This window comes from Pseudophryne corroboree, chromosome 4 (assembly GCF_028390025.1).
Source record: "Pseudophryne corroboree isolate aPseCor3 chromosome 4, aPseCor3.hap2, whole genome shotgun sequence".
Classification (NCBI taxonomy): domain Eukaryota; kingdom Metazoa; phylum Chordata; class Amphibia; order Anura; family Myobatrachidae; genus Pseudophryne; species Pseudophryne corroboree.
In genome coordinates this window covers 907,657,624-907,678,660 of record NC_086447.1, presented here as the reverse complement: position 1 = coordinate 907,678,660, position 21,037 = coordinate 907,657,624, and the positions used below count along the sequence as shown (strand labels likewise).

Sequence of the window (21,037 nt, the reverse complement as noted above, 5' to 3'; positions counted from 1 at the left end):
ATGGGTGACCTGAGACCACCACATGATGATGCTACAGGTCAGGCAATGTCTGAGTGTCCGAGTCATGCATGCATTACGGCCGTGATGGATGGAAGCAAGTTGTTACAGTACAGACAGAACATTATTGTAGTAAGACATGTTGGTCACTTTCCCTTAGGAATTGTTAGTACAGCAGAATACTGGTACATTGTAAGCTGCTGAGTCTGTAACCTGGTCTCTCACACAAGTCGTGTCATGAACCAGGAGAGAATTTTAGCATGTAAAGGAGGCGGTGACATGTGCCTCTCACTAACATAATGTATCAAGGAGAAATATTAAGAAACAAATTAATGAACAGACAGAAGGGGCGGGGCCAGGAATGGTTACATCACACCCCTGGTTCACTTATATACTGTAGCCAGTCACACAGGTTCCTCAAGAATAAAGTAACTGACTGATACACAAGGAACTACCTGATCATAACAAGGAACCGACTCTGCCTGGTTCATCTAAAAGGTTTGTCTCGGCCTCTGTTTATCTATCGGATGTTTCAGCTTCCCTACCCTATACAGGGGGAATATTACTGTATAGTGCCTTTAATCTAATATGAAGCACTGTGTAGCGCAGTGGGTAGTACTGCATGTTGTCAGTAGGTGTTTTGCTGCAGTGTACATGTTGTGTGCTGGAAGATGCTGTTATGTCCATCAGGTGGACCATAGTGGGATGATGCTTTATGGTGACCCTACATCAAAGGGATTTACGTCTACTGTATGGTGTTGTACAAAGAATAGCTTATGTTAATGAGCATTAGATTCTGAACATAGTAAGTGCAGCTCTTAGCCTGGGACAATGTGAATGGATAAAAGCTTTTAGTGTAAGAACAAGTAGAAGAACATGCGCTAAACAATACTGGAGTAACACAGGGAACAGACAGCTGTCATCTGCACTATCTACTTCTATACAGTGTTCCCATAGATTTATTATGGTGATGTATCATTTACTGTGCATGCCATCTGATTAGCATCCAAAGTTTTGCCGGTCACACGATACCAACCCTATATATATATATATATGGAACAATTTGATTGTTGGTCCGTTCATGTGCGCACAGCTGCCGGCACTGATATTACTGTTATGTTGTTCCGTCTATCTATCTATCTATCTATCTATCTATCTATCTATCTATCTATCTATCTATCTATCTATCTATCTATCTAACTATCTAGATAGCGGTAAGGTTCGGCACTCAATTGGGTATGGAATGATACTTGCTGCGGTGCCCTCTGCGATCAAAGGCAAGATCCAATAAGATGAAGCAGGAATCAGCGGCACTCTGCAGACTGAGTATTAGGCTAAATTGTCTTTAATTCGGTCCTATGCTGTTTCGGGGACAAAGCCCCGTCTTCAGGGACAACTCATACACCATCATCTATCTATCTATCTATCTATCTATCTATCTATCTATCTATCTATCTATCTATCTATCTATCTATCTATCTACAGTATACACTGTGCATAAGGTATGGGTAGTGAGGCTCTGATGTACTAAAGTACCCAGCTGTTGAGGAAATCAATGACAGTAAGTGCAACCGGCATAGCATGCTGGGACATGTAGTCCCACAGCTTTGTGGAGAGCCATGGGCATAGGCAGTCTTTTTGGGGGTTATTCCGAGTTAATCGCTTGCTAGCTAGATTTTGCAGCCGTGCGAACGCAAAGTCACCGCCCACGGGAGAGTGTATTTTAGCTGTGCAAGTGTGCGATCGCCTGTGCAGCTGAGCGGTACAAAAATAGTTTGTGCAGTTTCTTAGTAGCTCAGAACTTACTCAGCCGCTGCGATCACTTCAGCCTGTCCGGTCCCGGAATTGACGTCAGACACCCGCCCTGCAAACGCCTGGACACGCCTGCGTTTTTCCAACCACTCCCAGAAAACGGTCAGTTGACACCCACAAACGCCTTCTTCCTGTCAGTCTCCTTGCGATCGGCTGTGCGAACGGATTCTTCATTAAATCCATCGCCCAGCAATGATCCGCTTTGTACTCGTACGACGCGCCTGTGCATTGCGGTGCATACGCATGCGCAGTAGTGACCCGGTCGCTGCACTGCGAAAAACGTCAGCTTATGATCAGGTCGGAATGACCCCCTTTGTGGACTCATCATGGAGCACACATATACCATCTGGGTGTCCTGTGTAATAACATAGGAGCCCTAGGCCAATGTGATATACTGTAGGTCTTGATCAGAATATATAAAATGATTTATTGCAGTAGACTAGCTCTGTGTGTACTAGTACTGACCCTGTGTGACCCCATGTGACACCATAGGGCCCTAGGCCACATACCGCTGTGGGTCCACTTTCCTCCATCATAGATAATCCCGGCCCATGTGCCAACCAGGCGGTAGACTCCGGTGGTGGTGGAGACCTCTGCATAGGGCTGGCAGTGATAGAGGAGCGAATATACCAGGGGAAGAAAAGGACGTTATTAAAATAAAGTCTCTAGAAGAATGAAACGTTTCTCATCTCTCTAGTTGCTGGGGTGATGGATAATGTAGCACGGTGATACCTGCAGACCACTATTCCCCCTATACAGAATTTGGAAATCAGTGTTCTGCAGCGCCACCTGCTGGCCACAGGTGGTACTTCATTTGCTGTACATCTGTGGTTGTCTTTCATCTCATTAAGACTGAGGTTCATTTATTAATTATCAGGGTTTTGAACCGTACCACTAGGAATATCCTGCAAATAATAATTGATAAATAGGCCCCTAACTATACAAATACTTTTAGCTCAGGAAGTTTTGAGCACTGCAGCAGCTAGGCAGCTTGGCAGGACATGCTGGGACTTGCAGTTTTGCAATAGAGGTCTGGAATGATGAAACTAGCAGTGCCACCATAGGAGTTAAAGTTGGTAAGGCATGATGGGACTTCTAGTTTTACAGCAACTGAGGAGCGACAGGTTGCCTTGCCCACGCTTGGGCTAGGATAATTTACTGGCGTGAAGATGATGACCTGTGCAATTAGAATAATGGGAGCGGACTCAGGAACTCAGCCTCGCCTTTTATCTTATTATTTTTAAACATCTTCACCAGGCAGCAGGCCAAGCACCGCACACACGCGATCCTACGCTGGTAATCAGAAGGCTGGAATTTAGATTAAATACAGCAGGGCCGCTGCAATAAGGTCTACTCCACCGGTCTGGGCAGCACAAGACAGCAGCACCATTAGCAAATGAATGAGATTTATTTTCTGCTCCCTCTCTAGCAGTTCCAGAGAACAATAGATGGGACTGCTGTAACTTTGGGGAATCATAATGACAATACTTCCTTTCTTTTATAAGATGCGCGCCCAGAGAAATCCATTTTTCTATACAGTCTATTAAGCTCAGTGTTCTATGGGGATCATTCCGAGTTAATCGCTAGCTGCTTTCGTTCGCTGTGCAGCGATGAGGCAAAAAAACGGCACTTCTGCGCATGCGTATGCGACGCAATGCACACGCGCGATGTAATATTACAACGAACGATGTAGTTTCACACAGAGTCTAGCGAAGTGTTTCAGTCGCCCTGCTGGCCGCAGAGTGATTGACATGAAGTGGGCGTTTCTGGGTGGCAACTGACCGTTTTCAGAGAGTGTTCAAAAAAACGCAGGCGTGGCAGCAAAAACGCAGGCGTGGCTGGGTGAACGCAGGGCGTGTTCGTGAAGTCAAATCAGGAACTGAACAGTCTGAAGTCATCGCAAGCGCTGAGTAGGTATTGAGCTACTCTAAAACTGCACAATAAAATTATGCTGCCGCTCTGCGATCCTTTCGTTCGCACTTCTGCTAAGCTAAAATACACTCCCAGTGGGCGGCGGCATAGTGTTTGCACAGCTGCTAAAAACTAAGCAGCATTTGGGGTATTATCTGGAGACAATGGATATTAGTGGCTGCCACCACTTTGCCATCTAAAAGGTGATCCGCGTACTGTCAGGGGATTTTGCAAATAAAGGGCGACTGAGAATATCACAGATACGCCAGCATACTCTATGACCTAAGCAGATACCGGATACTTTAGCTCAAGGCACATTACTTTTTCTGTAGATTTCTAATCCGTGACAGCTCATGAAGAGTGAGGTCACGATGGACGAGAGCGCCCTAGGAGACAGCCGATATTGTGTACTGTTTGTTAAATTCAGCCGCCAGGGTACAATCAGGAAGTTTGGGGAGAATTTGAGAATGACGGGAGTGGAGGAAGTAACAGGCGAGGACAGCATGTGAGCACCTTCTAACACCGGAATACTGTACTTATTAGCAGTTATTTATATTATATCTATTATATAGTGCACACATATCACGCTGCGCTCTACAGAGAATATTTCATTCATTTGCATCAAGCTCGCTTGCTCTTCAGCGGTTGTGCAACTACTAGTCCCAGCATGCTGCATTTTTATGTAGGGAATTCAAAATCTAGGAAAGCAGCAACTTCTGGGGGAATTAGCAGTTATAGATTTTCTTGTAACTGCCCCATGCGGGAGGGGGTAACAGGTTGGTACAGCATGGGGGCCTGACCTCAGCATCAGTGGGCCTATGGGGCATGGACATCAGATCATGTCATCAGCCTCCCGAGGTCACCTACTTTAAAGGACGGCTATGGGGAGGCTGCAGGGGGTGCGAGAGGCTGAGGGGGGTGATGCCAGCCCCGGGAGACTTGTCTACCTTTCTGAAGAGCTGGGAGCGCCACCTGATATTCAGGAGCCTCCCGGCCAATCCTGGGGGACAGGCAAGTACAATTTATTACCCAGTGTGAGGCCTGCAGAACCAAACGGTTATTCTGAATAAAGGAGACGTCTACGCAGGAAATATGATGTAACTGTGCATACATAGAAGATGTCTGTGATATCCGGCACCATACTGTAGGCCGGATTCTGAGGTGGAAATAATGTAAGGAGGAGCAAGTAACTTTGCCCCTGGGTAGAATCATGTTGCGCTGTGGGGGGTGTCGGGGCAAATAACCACTTGTGTATTATTTTTATCTTTTTCAGTCATATTCAGGCATTTTTTTTACAATAAAGCCAGAAAATACATAGCAACAAAATACCAACTTCATTGTACAGGTCATTCATCTGCGCGTGCATTTTCTGTAGAATAATAACCACAAGGTGCAAGGACTTTGCCCCAGGGCGTCACAGATCAACGCATCTGGGGTTTTAAGTCCCTGCCTCATGATTTCAGGGCCCGTGTCACTCAGGTGGACAAAATTGACTGGAAATGACTGGAAATGAATGTTATTGATATTAATAATACTATAGGAACAAACACAGGTCCAGGTTTACATGATTTTAGCTGTTTTTATTGATTTTTATCAATTTTGAATGAAACCCAGATCCAAACCCAAACCCAAAACCCGACGGTGATTCAGAACTAAACCCCACAGCGAGCGATTGTTGATATCATACTGTACTAGGGCGGATCATTCCCGACGCGAGCACACGGTGTGACAGACAGACGCCTCCTGCACGTGAGCTGCCGTGTTTTGGAATATGTGGATGGGTGAGTAACATGTTCACGTTCTGCTGGAAGGTGCCGGATAGCTGACTCAGTGAGTATAGCAGCTGTCCCCACAATTCCTCTCTCCTGTGCAGAACAACCCGAGATTACTCAGCAGTCACAGGACAAACTCCTCTGTAAAGTCATTCTAGTTCAGCATAGTACTACTACAGTATGTACAGCTTCATGTAATGCTGCTCCATGTCATTGCTTTATATACTGCCGCACAGTACCACTGCTGTATGTACTGCTGCACCATGTCATTGCTTTATATACTGCCGCACAGTACCACTGCTGGATGTACTGCTGCTCCATGTCATTGCTTTATATACTGCCGCACAGTATCACTGCTGTATGTACTGCTGCTCCATGTCATTGCTTTATATACTGCCGCACAGTATCACTGCTGTATGTACTGCTGCTCCATGTCATTGCTTTATATACTGCCGCACAGTATCACTGCTGTATGTACTGCTGCTCCATGTCATTGCTTTATATACTGCCGCACAGTATCACTGCTGTATGTACTGCTGCTCCATGTCATTGCTTTATATACTGCTGCACAGTACCACTGCTTTATGTACTGCTGCTCCATGTCATTGCTTTATATACTGCCGCACAGTACCACTGCTGTATGTACTGCTGCACCATGCTATTGCTTTATATACTGCCGCACAGTACCACTGCTGGATGTACTGCTGCTCCATGTCATTGCTTTATATACTGCCGCACAGTACCACTGCTGTATGTACTGCTGCTCCATGTCAGTGCTTTATATACTGCCGCACAGTACCACTGCTGTATGTACTGCTGCTCCATGTCATTGCTTTATATACTGCCGCACAGTACCACTGCTGTATGTACTGCTGCACCATGTCATTGCTTTATATACTGCTGCACAGTACCACTGCTGTATGTACTGCTGCACCATGTCATTGCTTTATATACTGCCGCACAGTACCACTGCTGGATGTACTGCTGCACCATGTCATTGCTTTATATACTGCTGCACAGTACCACTGCTGTATGTACTGCTGCACCATGTCATTGCTTTATATACTGCCGCACAGTACCACTGCTTTATGTACTGCTGCTCCAAGTCATTGCTTTATATACTGCCGCACAGTACCACTGCTTTATGTACTGCTGCACCATGTCATTGCTTTATATACTGCCGCACAGTACCACTGCTGTATGTACTGCTGCTCCATGTCATTGCTTTATATACTGCCGCACAGTACCACTGCTGTATGTACTGCTGCTCCATGTCATTGCTTTATATACTGCCGCACAGTACCACTGCTGTATGTACTGCTGCTCCATGTCATTGCTTTATATACTGCCGCACAGTACCACTTCTGTATGTACTGCTGCCCCATGTCACTGCTTTATATACTGCCGCACAGTACCACTGCTGTATGTACTGCTGCCCCATGTCACTGCTTTATATACTGCTGCACAGTACCACTGCTGTATGTGCTGCTGCACCATGTCATTGCTTTATATACTGCCGCACAGTACCACTGCTGTATGTACTGCTGCTCCATGTCATTGCTTTATATACTGCCGCACAGTACCACTGCTGTATGTACTGCTGCCCCATGTCACTGCTTTATATACTGCCGCACAGTACCACTGCTGTATGTACAGCTTCATGTAATGCTTTATATACTGCCGCACAGTACCACTGCTGTATGTAATGCTGCTCCATGTCACTGCTTTATATACTGCTGCACAGTACCACTGCTGTATGTACTGCTGCTCCATGTCATTGCTTTATATACTGCCGCACAGTACCACTGCTGTATGTACTGCTGCCCCATGTCACTGCTTTATATACTGCCGCACAGTACCACTGCTGTATGTACAGCTTCATGTAATGCTTTATATACTGCCGCACAGTACCACTGCTGTATGTAATGCTGCTCCATGTCACTGCTTTATATACTGCCGCACAGTACCACTGCTGTATGTGCTGCTGCACCATGTCATTGCTTTATATACTGCCGCACAGTACCACTGCTGTATGTACTGCTGCTCCATGTCAGTGCTTTATATACTGCTGCACAGTACCACTGCTGTATGTACTGCTGCACCATGTCAGTGCTTTACATACTGCCGCACAGTACCACTGCTGTATGTACTGCTGCCCCATGTCATTGCTTTATATACTGCTGCACAGTACCACTGCTGTATGTACTGCTGCTCCATGTCAGTGCTTTATATACTGCTGCACAGTACCACTGCTGTATGTACTGCTGCACCATGTCAGTGCTTTATATACTGCCGCACAGTACCACTGCTTTATGTACTGCTGCACCATGTCAGTGCTTTATATACTGCTGCACAGTACCACTGCTGTATGTACTGCTGCACCATGTCAGTGCTTTATATACTGCCGCACAGTACCACTGCTGTATGTACTGCTGCCCCATGTCACTGCTTTATATACTGCTGCACAGTACCACTGCTGTATGTACTGCTGCACCATGTCAGTGCTTTATATACTGCCGCACAGTACCACTGCTGTATGTACTGCTGCTCCATGTCAGTGCTTTATATACTGCCGCACAGTACCACTGCTTTATGTACTGCTGCCCCATGTCAGTGCTTTATATACTGCCGCACAGTACTACTGCTGTATGTACTGCTGCACCATGTCAGTGCTTTATGTACTGCCGCACAGTACCACTGCTGTATGTACTGCTGCCCCATGTCATTGCTTTATATACTGCCGCACAGTACCACTGCTGTATGTACTGCTGCTCCATGTCATTGCTTTATATACTGCCGCACAGTACCACTGCTTTGTGTATAGATGCACAGTACCATTGTTTTATGCAGAGCTGCACCATATCACTGCTTTATATACAGCTGCACAGTACTATTGCTTTATACAGTATACATCTGTACAATACTATTGCTTTATACAGTTTACAGCTGCACAGTACTATTGCTTTATATACAGCTGCACACAGTATCACTGTTTTATACACAGCTGCACCATATCGCTGCTTTATGTACAGCTGCACAGTACTATTGCTTTCAGAGCTGGCCCTAGGCATAGTGCAATTGGAATGCCTAAGAACATTCAAGCCTGTCTAGGGCCTGCTGAGGTCCTGCTTTGGGCTGGCTACTGCGATCATAGCATCCTGAAGGTAAGTATGCCAGGCTGCTGAGGGTTAGGTCGGGTGGGGGAAGGGCGCTTGTTAGGGTTAGGCGGGGGGCGTGAGAATGTTAAGGTCAGGCTGTGGGAAGGGAGGTAACCTGTTAGACTTAGTATACCTACCTATTAGGTGTATTCTGACCGCTGGCATACCATGCGCTGGGATCCCAATACCATCCCGTGGGGCATATGTGTAAGGGGCATTACTGTGTGGCATTATGTGATTTAGGGCATTACTAATGTGGGTATATGTGTAAGGTGCATTACTTTGTGACATTATGTGTATTCGGGCATTACTAATGTGGGGCATATGTGAAAGGGACATTAATGTGTGCCATTATGTGCATAAGGAGCGCTATTACTGTGTGGCGTAACGTGTATAAAGGGAACTACTGACTGGTGTAATGTGAATAAGGAGTGATAGAGTGTGGTGTAATTTCAGCAAGGGGCGATTCTGTGGGGTGTAACGTCAACAAGAAGTGATACAGTGCGGTGTAACGTGAATAAGGGGCACTACTGTGAGGCATAATGTGAATAAGGGATGCAATCACGTGACGTAGCATGAATAAGGGACACTATTGTGTGATATAATGTGACTAACGTTGCAGTAGTGTGTAGCGTAATTTGAATTGGGGGTACTATTGTGTGGCCACGCCCCTTCCCAGCAAGAACACGCCCATTTTTGGGCTGCGTGCCTTAGGTGCGCATTGTCCCTATTCCAAATATGGTGGGTGGTGACACCAATGCTCTTGCTGGCATACGGCACCAAAATAAGGACTGCTATGGGTGAGGGGTGATGGGTGCTGTTCTGAAAGCAGCCCGTCCCTGCGATGTGTCCGGAGTGAAGAGACCGCCTCAACAGTCTCTTCACTTTTCTAACAGGACTCTAGCGCAGGCGCAGTCTACTGACCATGCATACGCGGTGGCCATTGCCGGAGGAACTCTCTCACGGTACATTTTGTAAAGTGTAGCTCATAGGCTACAGAGGCGCAACGCCATCTTCAGATGGCATTAGCTGTGGGGGCCAAACTCCTGGTAAATTTGTCAGCATCACATCCCCCATAGAAACCTATGGGGACTGCGGCTACTAGGGTTACCACCAGTGGTGCCGAGAGAGGGGGGGAGCGGGTACAAATGACCCGGGCCCAGGTCTGATGGAGGGACCCAGTGAGGATCCAGTAGGGGCCCAGGCCCCCTCCCCCTTTCCTGGGAGCATCAGCCGCAGCTCTTCTCCTCTGCCCAGCACACGCTGCTGTGTACTGGGCTGCACTGTGGCCATGGAGGTACTTAAAATACAATTTGTTTCAGTTTTTTTCCTAAGGGTACATGACCACGCCTCCTGTGATTAGGCCACGCCCCTTGAAAACTACCTGGGCCCATCCCGGCTCTCGACTGCCCTGGTTACCACCTCATCCCTTTAATTCTGGACACATACGGTATTAATTACACAGGTTCTGTGGCTGATTAAAATCAGGTGAAATGGAGTCTTGAAGTCAGCCAGCCCCAGAACCTGTGTAATTAATGTGTGTCCGGGATTAAAGGGATGAGGTGGTAACCCTAGCGGCTACTGTCAGAAATGGAGTTATCGCAGCAGGTGTCAGAGATTATCATTAGGGTGATGTTTGTGGGTATGCCCTGATAATGGGTGTTTTTATTCTGAGAATTTGCTGCAAATATTTAATAATAAACAGGCCCCACAGAGATTCAATAAGACCCAGTATTCTAACTATTAGGCTGACCATACTATCCCTATAAACAGGGACACTAATGAATTACACAGGTTCTGTGGCTGGCTGACCTCACGCCTGCATGTCACCTGGCTTTCATCAGCCACAGATCTGTGTAATCCATGAGCGTCCCAGTTTAAAGGGATGGCATGGCAACCTTCATTTTTACTACTATTATTATTATTATTTATGTATATGGGGCCACAAGGGTTCCGCAGCGCCCAACACGGTACATAAACAAAGGAGCAAAACAAGAGAACAAGGACTTACAGCACAAGACAATGGCGGATAGGTACGTCATGGTATATACACATTGCTGCATCCGGACAGGACACTGAAATAAGCATCAGGGTGCAGTGGCTTATGTTTGTCCCAGGCAGGGGTGTAGCGAGGGGGGCTCTGGCTCCAGTGGAGCACGAGCTCCGGGCGCCAGAAAAGTTAGAGGGCGCAGATGGGGCGCACATTGACTCGGACTCAGAGAGTAGGTGGGGAACAGGGCAGGCCAGTGGTGACAGCAGGTGACACTGACCTCCAGCACGTCATAGCTCTGCCCGCCCTCTTTACATGTCTCACTGTCTGCTTGTAGCTGTGCAGCCGGGTTACTTCTGTCCTGCAGCCTTCACTGCTGCAGCACCTCTCTCTGCCCAGGCTGCTGCAGCACCTCACTCTGCCCCAGATGCTGCAGCACCTCTTTCTGCCTAGGCTGCTGTAGCACCTCTCTCTGCCTCGGCTGCTGCAGCACCTCACTGCCCCGGCTGCTGCAGCACCTCTTTCTGCCTAGGCTGCTGCAGCACCTCTCTCTGCCTCGGCTGCTGCAGCACCTCACTGCCCCGGCTGCTGCAGCACCTCTTTCTGCCTTGGCTGCTGCAGACCTCTCTCTGCCCCGGCTGCTGCAGCACCTCTTTCTGCCTTGGCTGCTGCAGACCTCTCTCTGCCCCGGCTGCTACAGCACCTCTTTCTGCCTTGGCTGCTGCAGACCTCACTATGCCCCAGCTGCTGCTGCAGCACCTTTAGCTGCATTATCTATGTATTTGTTGCGTGTCTGGGGACGCACTCTCTGTTTTATACTTTTTATACTTAATGGGGGGGGGGGGGGGGTACTTGCCCAGGGAAAACTTTCACCCTGAGCTCTACGCGGTCTAGAACCGGCCCTGTGACCAATTTAGAATTTGTTAATATTTTTTCCTTTTCAAATATAACATGCCACCACATGTTGGGCAGGCCCCCAATTCAGTACAGGGGAGGGGGTGCCAAAACATACCCTTGCTCCGGGCACCATGGCACCTAGCTACACCTCTGGTCCCAGGTGCCCGGAGGCATGATAAAAATTAGCCCGCCCATACAGATAAACATATGGCAGACACCTTACTGATAGAGCAATTTGCTCCTGCATAGCAAGCCTGCAGATTCTAACTATATGAAGCTATCAGTTTAAAACCATTGCAACTAGGTAGATCTATGTAGTATCCAGCCACACACTACATAGATCTGCTCAGTCACTCACAATACTGATTATTTCTCTGACAATGGGGGTAATTCCAAGTTGATTGCAGCAGGAATTTTTTTAGCAGTTGGGCAAAACCATGGAGGTCATTCCGAGTTGTTCGCTCGCAAGGCGATTTTAGCAGAGTTACACACGCTAAGCCTCCGCCTACTGGGAGTGAATCTTAGCTTCTTAAAATTGCGAACGATGTATTTGCAATATTGCGATTACACACCTCTTAGCAGTTTCTGAGTAGCTCCAGACTTACTCGGTATCTGCGATCAGTTCAGTGCTTGTCGTTCCTGGTTTGACGTCACAAACACACCCAGCGTTCGCCCAGACACTCCCCCGTTTCTCCAGCCATTCCCGCGTTTTTCCCGGAAACGGTAGCGTTTTTATCCACACGCCCATAAAACGCCGTGTTTCCGCCCAGTAACACCCATTTCCTGTCAATCACATTACGATCGCCGGAGCGAAGAAAAAGCCGTGAGTAAAAAAACTATCTTCATAGCAAAAATACTTGGCGCAGTCGCAGTGCGAACATTGCGCATGCGTACTAAGCAGAAAAATGCTGCGATGCGAAGAAAATTACCGAGCGAACGACTCGGAATGACCCCCCATGTGCACTGTAGGGGGGCAGATATAACATTTGCAGGGAGAGTTAAGGCCAGTACTCACGGCCCGATGCTGGAGAGATGTGTGCTGAGCGAACCGCTCAGCACACATCTCTCCCGGCGCTCAGCACAGCGCGATCTGTGCTGAGCGTGCGGGGGGAGACGGGGGGGCCGCTCACTTCACCCAGCGGGTGAAGTGAGCGACCCGCCCTGCATGCAGGCCAATCTAGCAGCAGCGATAGCGATGTGCGGGGCCGCGCATCGCTATCGCTGAGGGGGCTACACACAGAGCGATCATGCCGATATTCTAAGCAATCTAGTCAGATTTCTTAGAAAGTCGCTCCGTGAGTACCCCCCTTAACTCTCTCTGCACATGTTATATCTCCCCCCCCCCCCCCCCCCCCTGCAGTGCACATGGTTTTGCCCAACTGCTAAAAAAATTCCTGCTGCGATCAACTTGGAATTACCCCCAATATTTTTAAGTGTCATACCAAGGTTTAGAACCCACAACCTATTACACTGGAAACAGGCACCTTACTGATGGAGTTATTTGCCCCTTTATAAGAAGCATGAGAATTCTAACTACATGAAGTTACTCTTATTTGTCAGTGAAGTAACTTCATACAGTTAGAATTCTCATGCTTTCTATGCTGGAGCAAATATCTTCATCAGTAAGGTGTCTGCTTCTAGTGTAATAGGTGGTGGGTTCTAATCCTGGGTATGACACTTGTAAAATAAATGTGTATCTATAATAAACAGGGTGTGGCATGTAAGGTGTGAAAGAGATAGCGGCAGCTATCAATTAACTTAATTCAATGATGTCCCTGAACACACAGAACGGGAGGAGATGTGCCCCCTACAGAGCAGGAGCCCGACGGCAGCCGCCTCCGTTGCCTCCCCCAGTTACGCCTCTGTCAGGGTGGCAGAATGTTACATTTGCATTTTGTTTATTTACTAATTGCAACTGCCATGAGTTTTACAAGCCTCATATTTGCTCATCTTCAGGCCGTGGTTCTGTATAATGCAAAGTGTAATGTGCTTCAATTACATCTGTACTTACAGGAGAGGGCTGAGAATATACATCAGCGGAATTCTGCGGAGGCCCTTCCCGTGACTGCGATATTTGGGGAATCTGCTTGGAGTCGGCCGGAAGATTTTGCATACAATTGGAATCCTGCATTGATTGGCGCTGCCAGGTGGAGCTACCCGTTTAGTGGCTCACACTCCGCCACCTGTGTCAACGCCTCACCCTCCAACCCAAAATGCCTCGACTTTCCTTCATCACTGGAGCGAGGAAGCCATCGCGGATCCTGCGTACAGGGACGTTTAGAAAGCCTCGGAGGCTGGAGAGTCAGGATTATCAGACCTTGCTGGACAGGTGCCTGAAGAGCAAGCAGTTGTTTGTGGATAGCGCCTTCCCAGCCGAACTCAGCTCCATCGGCTGCGGAAACCTCTTGCGGAAACTGCCGCCTTACGTTGAGTGGAAGAGGCCACAGGTAAATTCCTAACGAGCTTGGAATAACATTATTGCCCTTATTTATCAATGAGTGATACATTTCACCGTGAGTGATAAATTGCACCATCCAATCAGCTCCTAACTGACATTTTTCAAACCCAGCCTGTGACACGGAAGTCAGGAGCTGATTGGCTGGTGCAATTTATCACTCACAGTGAAATTTATCACTCATTGATAAATAAGGGCATATATTTTATATATTGTACCTTCGGTAGGAAGAAGTATATTTGCTGATATCAGGCTTCCCTCCTGCACAAAATAAACTGCCAGATAAATACAGATTAAGGTTCGTGGGGGCCACAGGCAACTATCATGTGGGGACCCCTACCTATAAAATTGTCAAAATGATATGGTAGAGATGGTAATAAAAAGTATACGGTGTAAATTCTCTCCGCACCATAAATGTGGTGAACACACTGCCGTGCCCCCAGTTCACATGAAGGAGGCGTATCAAGCCCTGTAGAGAGATACATTGGGGAGGGATAAAGTACCAAACAATCAGCTCCTGTCATTTTCCAAACACAGCCTGTGACATGACACTTAGGAGCTGGTTGCTTGGAACTTTATCTTTCTCCAAGCCTTGATAAATCTCCCCCTATTCCACAAAGAACCCCCTGTTCACATTAGGCCCCAGAGCCCCCATAAACATGTGATGTAGCTATATGGCAGGGGGAAGGGGGGCTCCTGTGTGTTGGGGGGCCTGGGCTGTTGCAATGGCTGCTCTGTTGTTAATCCAGTACTGGATACAGTAAGTTAATTACTGTCCGTAACTTAATATATACATAGCCTTAGAAATTGTTTTGCGCATTCTACTAGTACAGTATGAATTTGTGTTGTTGATCTCGTGTTTTTTGGCCAGATAGAATGGATACAGTATGTTTTAATTATTATGCTTCTCTTGTGAAGTCTTATAGAGAAGTATAGACCACTTTAAAAGTCCACGAGGTTCTGTAAATCAAATATTCACTGACCGTACAGGAGAAAAGGTCACCTACTGTACAATCGCTACAGAAAAAAAGTTTTTTTTTATTTTCATAATCTCTTTTTAAAATTCCCATTCTGTACTGTATACTAAAATATATAACAGAAATTCCCCAAAAAATTAAAAGTGACGTTCCCTTTAAGCTTATGGCAGCAGCGCAGCAAGCAATTACATCCAACAAAGTTACAGTACCGTAGCTGTAAGCGCTGAGTTATAAACTTAGCTCACAGCTGATTAAAACTCTGCAATTTGATTATTTTTTTCCCCCTCTCTATATTTAGATATTGCATAAAGCTAAATGTTCTTGCAAGATTCGGCTTTAGTGCTCCACGGGGAATAACTAAACAGGGATGACTGTGCTGTATTTAATATTTACCGCTCTCATTTCTCCTTCTCTATACCTCTCTCTACTTAATTAAGGCACAGGGCTCGCTGTAATTATTGCAGCAAGGATGGAACAAACATTTTTAAAGTCAGACTGTAAAACTCAGTTTATATCTTCATGTCCCTGGGACAAAAGCAACAAAGGAACGTGGCGTGAAGATAATTAAAGAAAAATGAAATATTGCATTGTATAATATTGTGTCATCCTCACAGGAGCTGGTGAAGAATCCCCAGTTTTTTGCGGAAGATGCCAGCCGCTTTGATTTGCATCAGGGACTAACAGGTACTGAGGGCGACTTTATGGGAATAAGCCCCCCCCAAAAAAAAATCTTTAAGATGAGTTTGCGGGAATGGCCCCAGTATAATAAGGCACAACTTTATAAATTCTATGTCCATTATCAACATTATTTTATACCGTCAATATTATGTAGCATTTACCAACCCTGGGAAAACATTTCCAGTGCAGGTGCTTTATCTGGGTCTGGGACTCAGGGTCGACAACAAAAAGGTCGACACACCTTAGGTCGACACCAATTTGTCGACACACCTTAGGTCGACATGGACAAAATGTCGACAAGGACAAAAGGTCGACAGGAACAAGGTCGACATGGAAAAAGGTCGACATGAGTTTTTTATGTTTTTTTGGTGTCGTTTTCTTCGTAGAGTGACCGGGAACCCCAATTAGTGCACCGCGTCCCCTCGCATGGCTCGCCATGCTTCGGGCATGGTGCCTTCGCTCCGCTTCGCTCGGCACAGATTACCGTTCCAATCGTAGTCCACGTGGATTGTTAAGTATGAAAAGGTTCCAAAAAACATAAAAAACTCATGTCGACCTTTTTCCATGTCGACCTTGTTCCCGTCGACCTTTTGTCCCTGTCGACATTTTGTCCATGTTGACCTAAGGTGTGTCGACCAATTGGTGTCGACCTAAGGTGTGTCGACCTTTTTGTTGTCGACCTGGAGTCTTGATACCGCTTTATCTGCACCAGGAACAGCTGTCTGCGTCCTGTTCCCTGCAGGTTCCAACTACATTCTAAAAGATTTCTTGGGTCTCTGTCATTTTTGTCCGCACAGAGGAATAGATTTATAGTTAGGTACATGTTAGTACATTTTATTGAACCTCTTTGTGCTCCATGGCCCTCCCCAGTGGTAAACGCAGGATTTGTAGACGGGGAGTTTCCCAATGCAATCCAAAATCTCCCACTCTGCGGAACACTGGAGAAAGTGGGGGAGGCTGGGGGAGACCCTGGAATTTAATATAAACGTCAGTCTTTTTATACACTGGATACTGTATGGAATACAGTATTAATATTTAACACTATAGATGGTCTATAGTATAGCCTGTATCAATCATTGAAATAATATAAATAAGATAAGTGGCCAGGAAAAGGTTAAACATACAATCGTATATACACAAACATTCTCCCGCCTCATGGTAAGGCTCCTGTCTCTTCTTCCTGGAAGCTGCTCTCTAGTCCAGTGCACTGATTGAGGACTCAGATCCACACACACAGCAAACTTGGTAGAAGAAGCTGCTTCCACTGGGCATGTGCAGCAGCTCTACTCTGTCCCTTACACTGCATGATGTGGCGGCAGCTCTAGTAATCGTACATATTATACACCACAGGTTCTCAAACTCAGTCCTCAGGACCCCACACAGTGCATGTTTTCCAGGTGCACAGGTGTATTAATTACACACTGACACATTTTAAAAGGTCCACAGACGGAGCTAATTATTTCACTTGTGAGGAGACCTGCAAAGCATGCACTGTGTGGGGTCCAGAGGACCGAGTTTGAGAACCTGTGTTATAGACCATTGCTATTGTTGTCATACTTTGAGCCACTTGCCAAGATAAGGAGGGTTTCCAGGCAACAGGAAACCCACCTGTGTTTGCCTATGCTTCCCTGTTTGAGTCAACCTATGGTTTACATTTTTTATTGTAATAAACATGTGCAAACTTCTTTACTAAGGAGCCTATTAGGGGAGAGTTGGCAGCTATTAGATCTAGGGACATTCCTAGTAATAGCCCATAGTGATGCAGCCAAAGACTTCGCCTCCCTGTGATCCAGGCTTTGGGGGTTTGTGCAACAGTCAGATACAATTAATGAATGAATAGATAAATTAACACCCTTCGTCCCTCTACTAGAGAATTGCTGGTTCCTGGCTGCTCTTGCCTCGGTCACATTTCACAAGGATTTGCTCACCAACATTGTCCCGTGTAACCAGAGCTTCGACATGAACTACGCCGGAATCTTCCATTTCCGAGTGAGTATTAATGATATGACCACTTGTTTCCCATTGTTATGGCTAATTTATACAGTGCCACCAGTTTATGAAGCGCTGTACAAAGAATATATGTCATGCATTTCAGTGAACCCGTTAGAGCTTGCAGTCTAAATTGCCTAACATACCAACACGTAAACACGGGGAGAACATGCAAACTCCTAACAGATAAACCCATGCCCTCAGTGCCGTAAGACAGTAATGCTAACCACTACGCAACCGTGTTGCCCATCTCTCCTTTGCGTTACACATGTGTAATCATTTTGTTACACTGTGTGGCTTATTACCTGGGCCGATGGCATTATGGTTCCCTAATGTTGACTTTACATGTTGTTTTTCGGTCTCATTTGTAGCGTGTTTTACTGCGAGTGCTTTACGTGTCCCCACAGAATCCAGTGACCGTGGGAGATCGTTATAATTTCATTGTAAAATGCTGGTTTGTGAAACAAACCATTCCCTCTCGCGGCTTACAGTGCCGGTCCCTTGTCGCACAGTAATGTTAATATTTATTTACTGCTAGTCATTAGAAAGCTGATTGCTTAACTCCAGCCTGTACCTGCTAATGGAAAGGACCAGCCTGGCTGTAAATTGTAATCACTGTTCATTATCAGGGCTCTGCATCCCTCTAATAGCGTGCTATGGAGAAGTGATGCTCTTTAGAGTCTCAGCTGCAGGTATTCCCAGGTCTCGTTACAGAATATCACATTAAAATAAAAAATACTGATTACATCTCATAGGCAGGGAAGGCGTTGGTAGCAGCAGATTAATAGAACTCATGATGGTCTGCATAATCATATGTGTTGGAGAATCATGAGCTTTGAAGTGGGATATAACTCTAACATATATGTGTGTGTGTGTGTGTGTGTGTGTGTGTGTGTGTGTGTGTGTGTGTGTGTGTGTTAAAGGGGTTGCCTCTCACATGAATAACCCTGTTAGATTAGCTTCCTCCAAGGGAGACTATTATTTATTAGTATTACCAGTTATTTATATAGCACACACATATTCCACAGCACTTTACAGAGAATGTTTGCCCATTCACATCAGTCTCTGCCCCAGTGGAGCTTACAATCTATATTCCCTATCACATGTACACACAGATACATTCATACTAGGGTTAATTTTGTTGGGAGCCAATTAACCTACCAGTATATTCTTGAATTGTGGGAGGAAACTGGAGGAAACCCACACAAGTACAGGGAGAATATACAAACGCCACACAGTTAGGGCACTGGTGGGAATCGAACCCATGACCTTAGTGCTGCAAGGCAGTTATGCTAACCATTACACCATCCATACTGTCAAACAGATTAAAGCAAAGCCTGTGCAGTCTGCAGTAGCAGTGGAGGTTTGGAACTCCAGGTTTTCTGGGTTGCACAGATCCAGCTGCAACCCATCACTGAAGGACAGGAAGGGTTTAAAACTCTCATACACCCGTTGCTCTGGGCACTGACGCTGAATAACAGCCAGCGAGTAGGCCAGAGTCTCCCTTGTTCCAAGGGCTTATTATATTAAACTGTGCCAGAGAAGCATATCAGATTGTGGCTGCATGCTATTGCAGCAGACTGAACATAAGCACTTTAGTGCTGGGACATTTACTTTCACCTGTCTGTCTAATTAATGTGCCTGTTTGTCCAGGCGAATGTGTGTGCATGTTAAAGTGCAGTGTCTGTTAAAATTAAAAAGGACTGAACTTGTTATATTTATATAACAACACCTACATGATTCCCACGCAGTTCTGGCGCTTTGGTGAGTGGGTTGACGTGGTGGTAGATGACCGTCTGCCAGTGGATAAAGATGGAAAGCTGCTATTTGTATCGTCTACGAGGAAGAATTTGTTTTGGGGCGCGCTCTTGGAGAAAGCCTACGCCAAGTAAGTCTATCTGGCAATATATTATTTCAGATTGATCAATATTGATAAATTTCGGCTAGAATTTTATGAAGCAGTAGACAAGCGCAATACAGTGATACTTAGAGCGTGATTTACCATATCAAACCTTGCTAAAGAAGACAAGTGGAGGTGTTAATCCAAAGAATTTTGCTTCATGTGTGTGTCCGCAGTGTGTAGTTGAGGGGCGCACTTTAAATATAACATTCTTGCATGTACAGATAGGACACAATAAATGGTTAAAGCAAAGTTTTCCAAAATGAGTCCTATTAGCAGAATGTAACAATTCGTAAATAAGGCGAGGGAAGTGAAAGCTACTGTATCACTAACGGAAAATGTTTTACTGTGAAATTTCCCTGTGTGAAGTGTAGACATCAAAAGTATGCATAAAAGTTATTAAACTATGGCTTTATTCCTTACTTGTCCACAAGAGGGCGGTGGTGTGCTGTCTTATTCCACTTCTGTTGTGGATGTAGAACATTTAACCTGTAAGAGAAGAGTTAAGTCTTCGTTCTACAGCCAAGGATTTTCCAGCCACTCCCAGGTGGTGCTGCATAATACAGCTGGGACATGTCTTCCTGGCATCTAGTCCCAGTTTCTTTACTAAGAAAACATTTGGCGTTGCCCAGTATTTATACCTCAATACATTACTGCCGGCATCAATACTATGGTATATTTTAATCAGGCGTCTGCCTCGACTATATGGAATTATAACATGTAAACTTAAGAGCAATTAATAATTTAACATCTGCGGAGAATGAAAGACTTTAATATTGATTACGTTTACGTTATGTCAATCGTCACAATAACTAATGGAAAGAGTTTTAAAAGCCAACTACAAAATTATAATATAATAATGATGATAATATTTATAAAGCACGTTTCTCCCAGTAGCTCAAAGTGCTTTACATTTGCATTAGACACTAAAGAAAACCCAAGATACAAAATAAGCTTAATAGAAAAGAGTGCTTTAAGCATTTGGCTTGTGTTTAAGGAACGAAAAGGGACATTAGTGAAACGCGTGAGTAACAGGAAAGTCTTGAGTCTGGTTTTGAAGGATTCTAGAGTGGGGGTCTCTGGAACTGTGCAGGGCAGCGAGTTCCATAGAGTCGGAGCCGCTAAGCGTGAAGCTCGACCCCCAGATGAATTCAGGGAGTTTCTAGGTACTGTTAATAGTCCTTCATCTACAGAGTAGAGAAGCAGTAAGCAAGCGGGACAGTAAGGGACCTTGGGCCCAGGTCATGTAGGGCTTTGAAAGTCAGTAAGCCAGTCTTGGAATAGATTCACCATCTTACAGGCTGCCAGTGGAGGGAATAGAGAATGGGTGTTATGGGTGGTTGGTTAATAGCCTGGCAATTGCATTTTGTACCAGTTGCAAGCGGTGCAATTCTTTTGCTGGGAGACCCAGGCTGAGGGCATTGCCGTAGACTAATATGACAATTTGAAAATTAGTGTCATTATATTCCTGCTGCCTTCTGGTTAAAAAACACCATATATT

General features: G+C 45.8%; 1 protein-coding gene across 1 annotated transcript in view; it reads left to right on the top strand.

The window, feature by feature from the left end:
* The first annotated feature begins 439 nt into the window (after nucleotides 1-439).
* The window catches only part of LOC134911881 (calpain-14-like), a 43,562-nt gene continuing 22,964 nt past the window's right edge, over nucleotides 440-21,037 (top strand). The window contains exons 1-5 of the mRNA XM_063919847.1: nucleotides 440-495; nucleotides 13,551-13,984; nucleotides 15,584-15,653; nucleotides 17,518-17,636; nucleotides 19,388-19,524. Of these exons, the coding sequence (XP_063775917.1) occupies nucleotides 13,751-13,984; nucleotides 15,584-15,653; nucleotides 17,518-17,636; nucleotides 19,388-19,524 (560 nt within the window). The 5' untranslated portion in view covers nucleotides 440-495; nucleotides 13,551-13,750. The remainder of the gene's footprint in view (nucleotides 496-13,550; nucleotides 13,985-15,583; nucleotides 15,654-17,517; nucleotides 17,637-19,387; nucleotides 19,525-21,037) is intronic.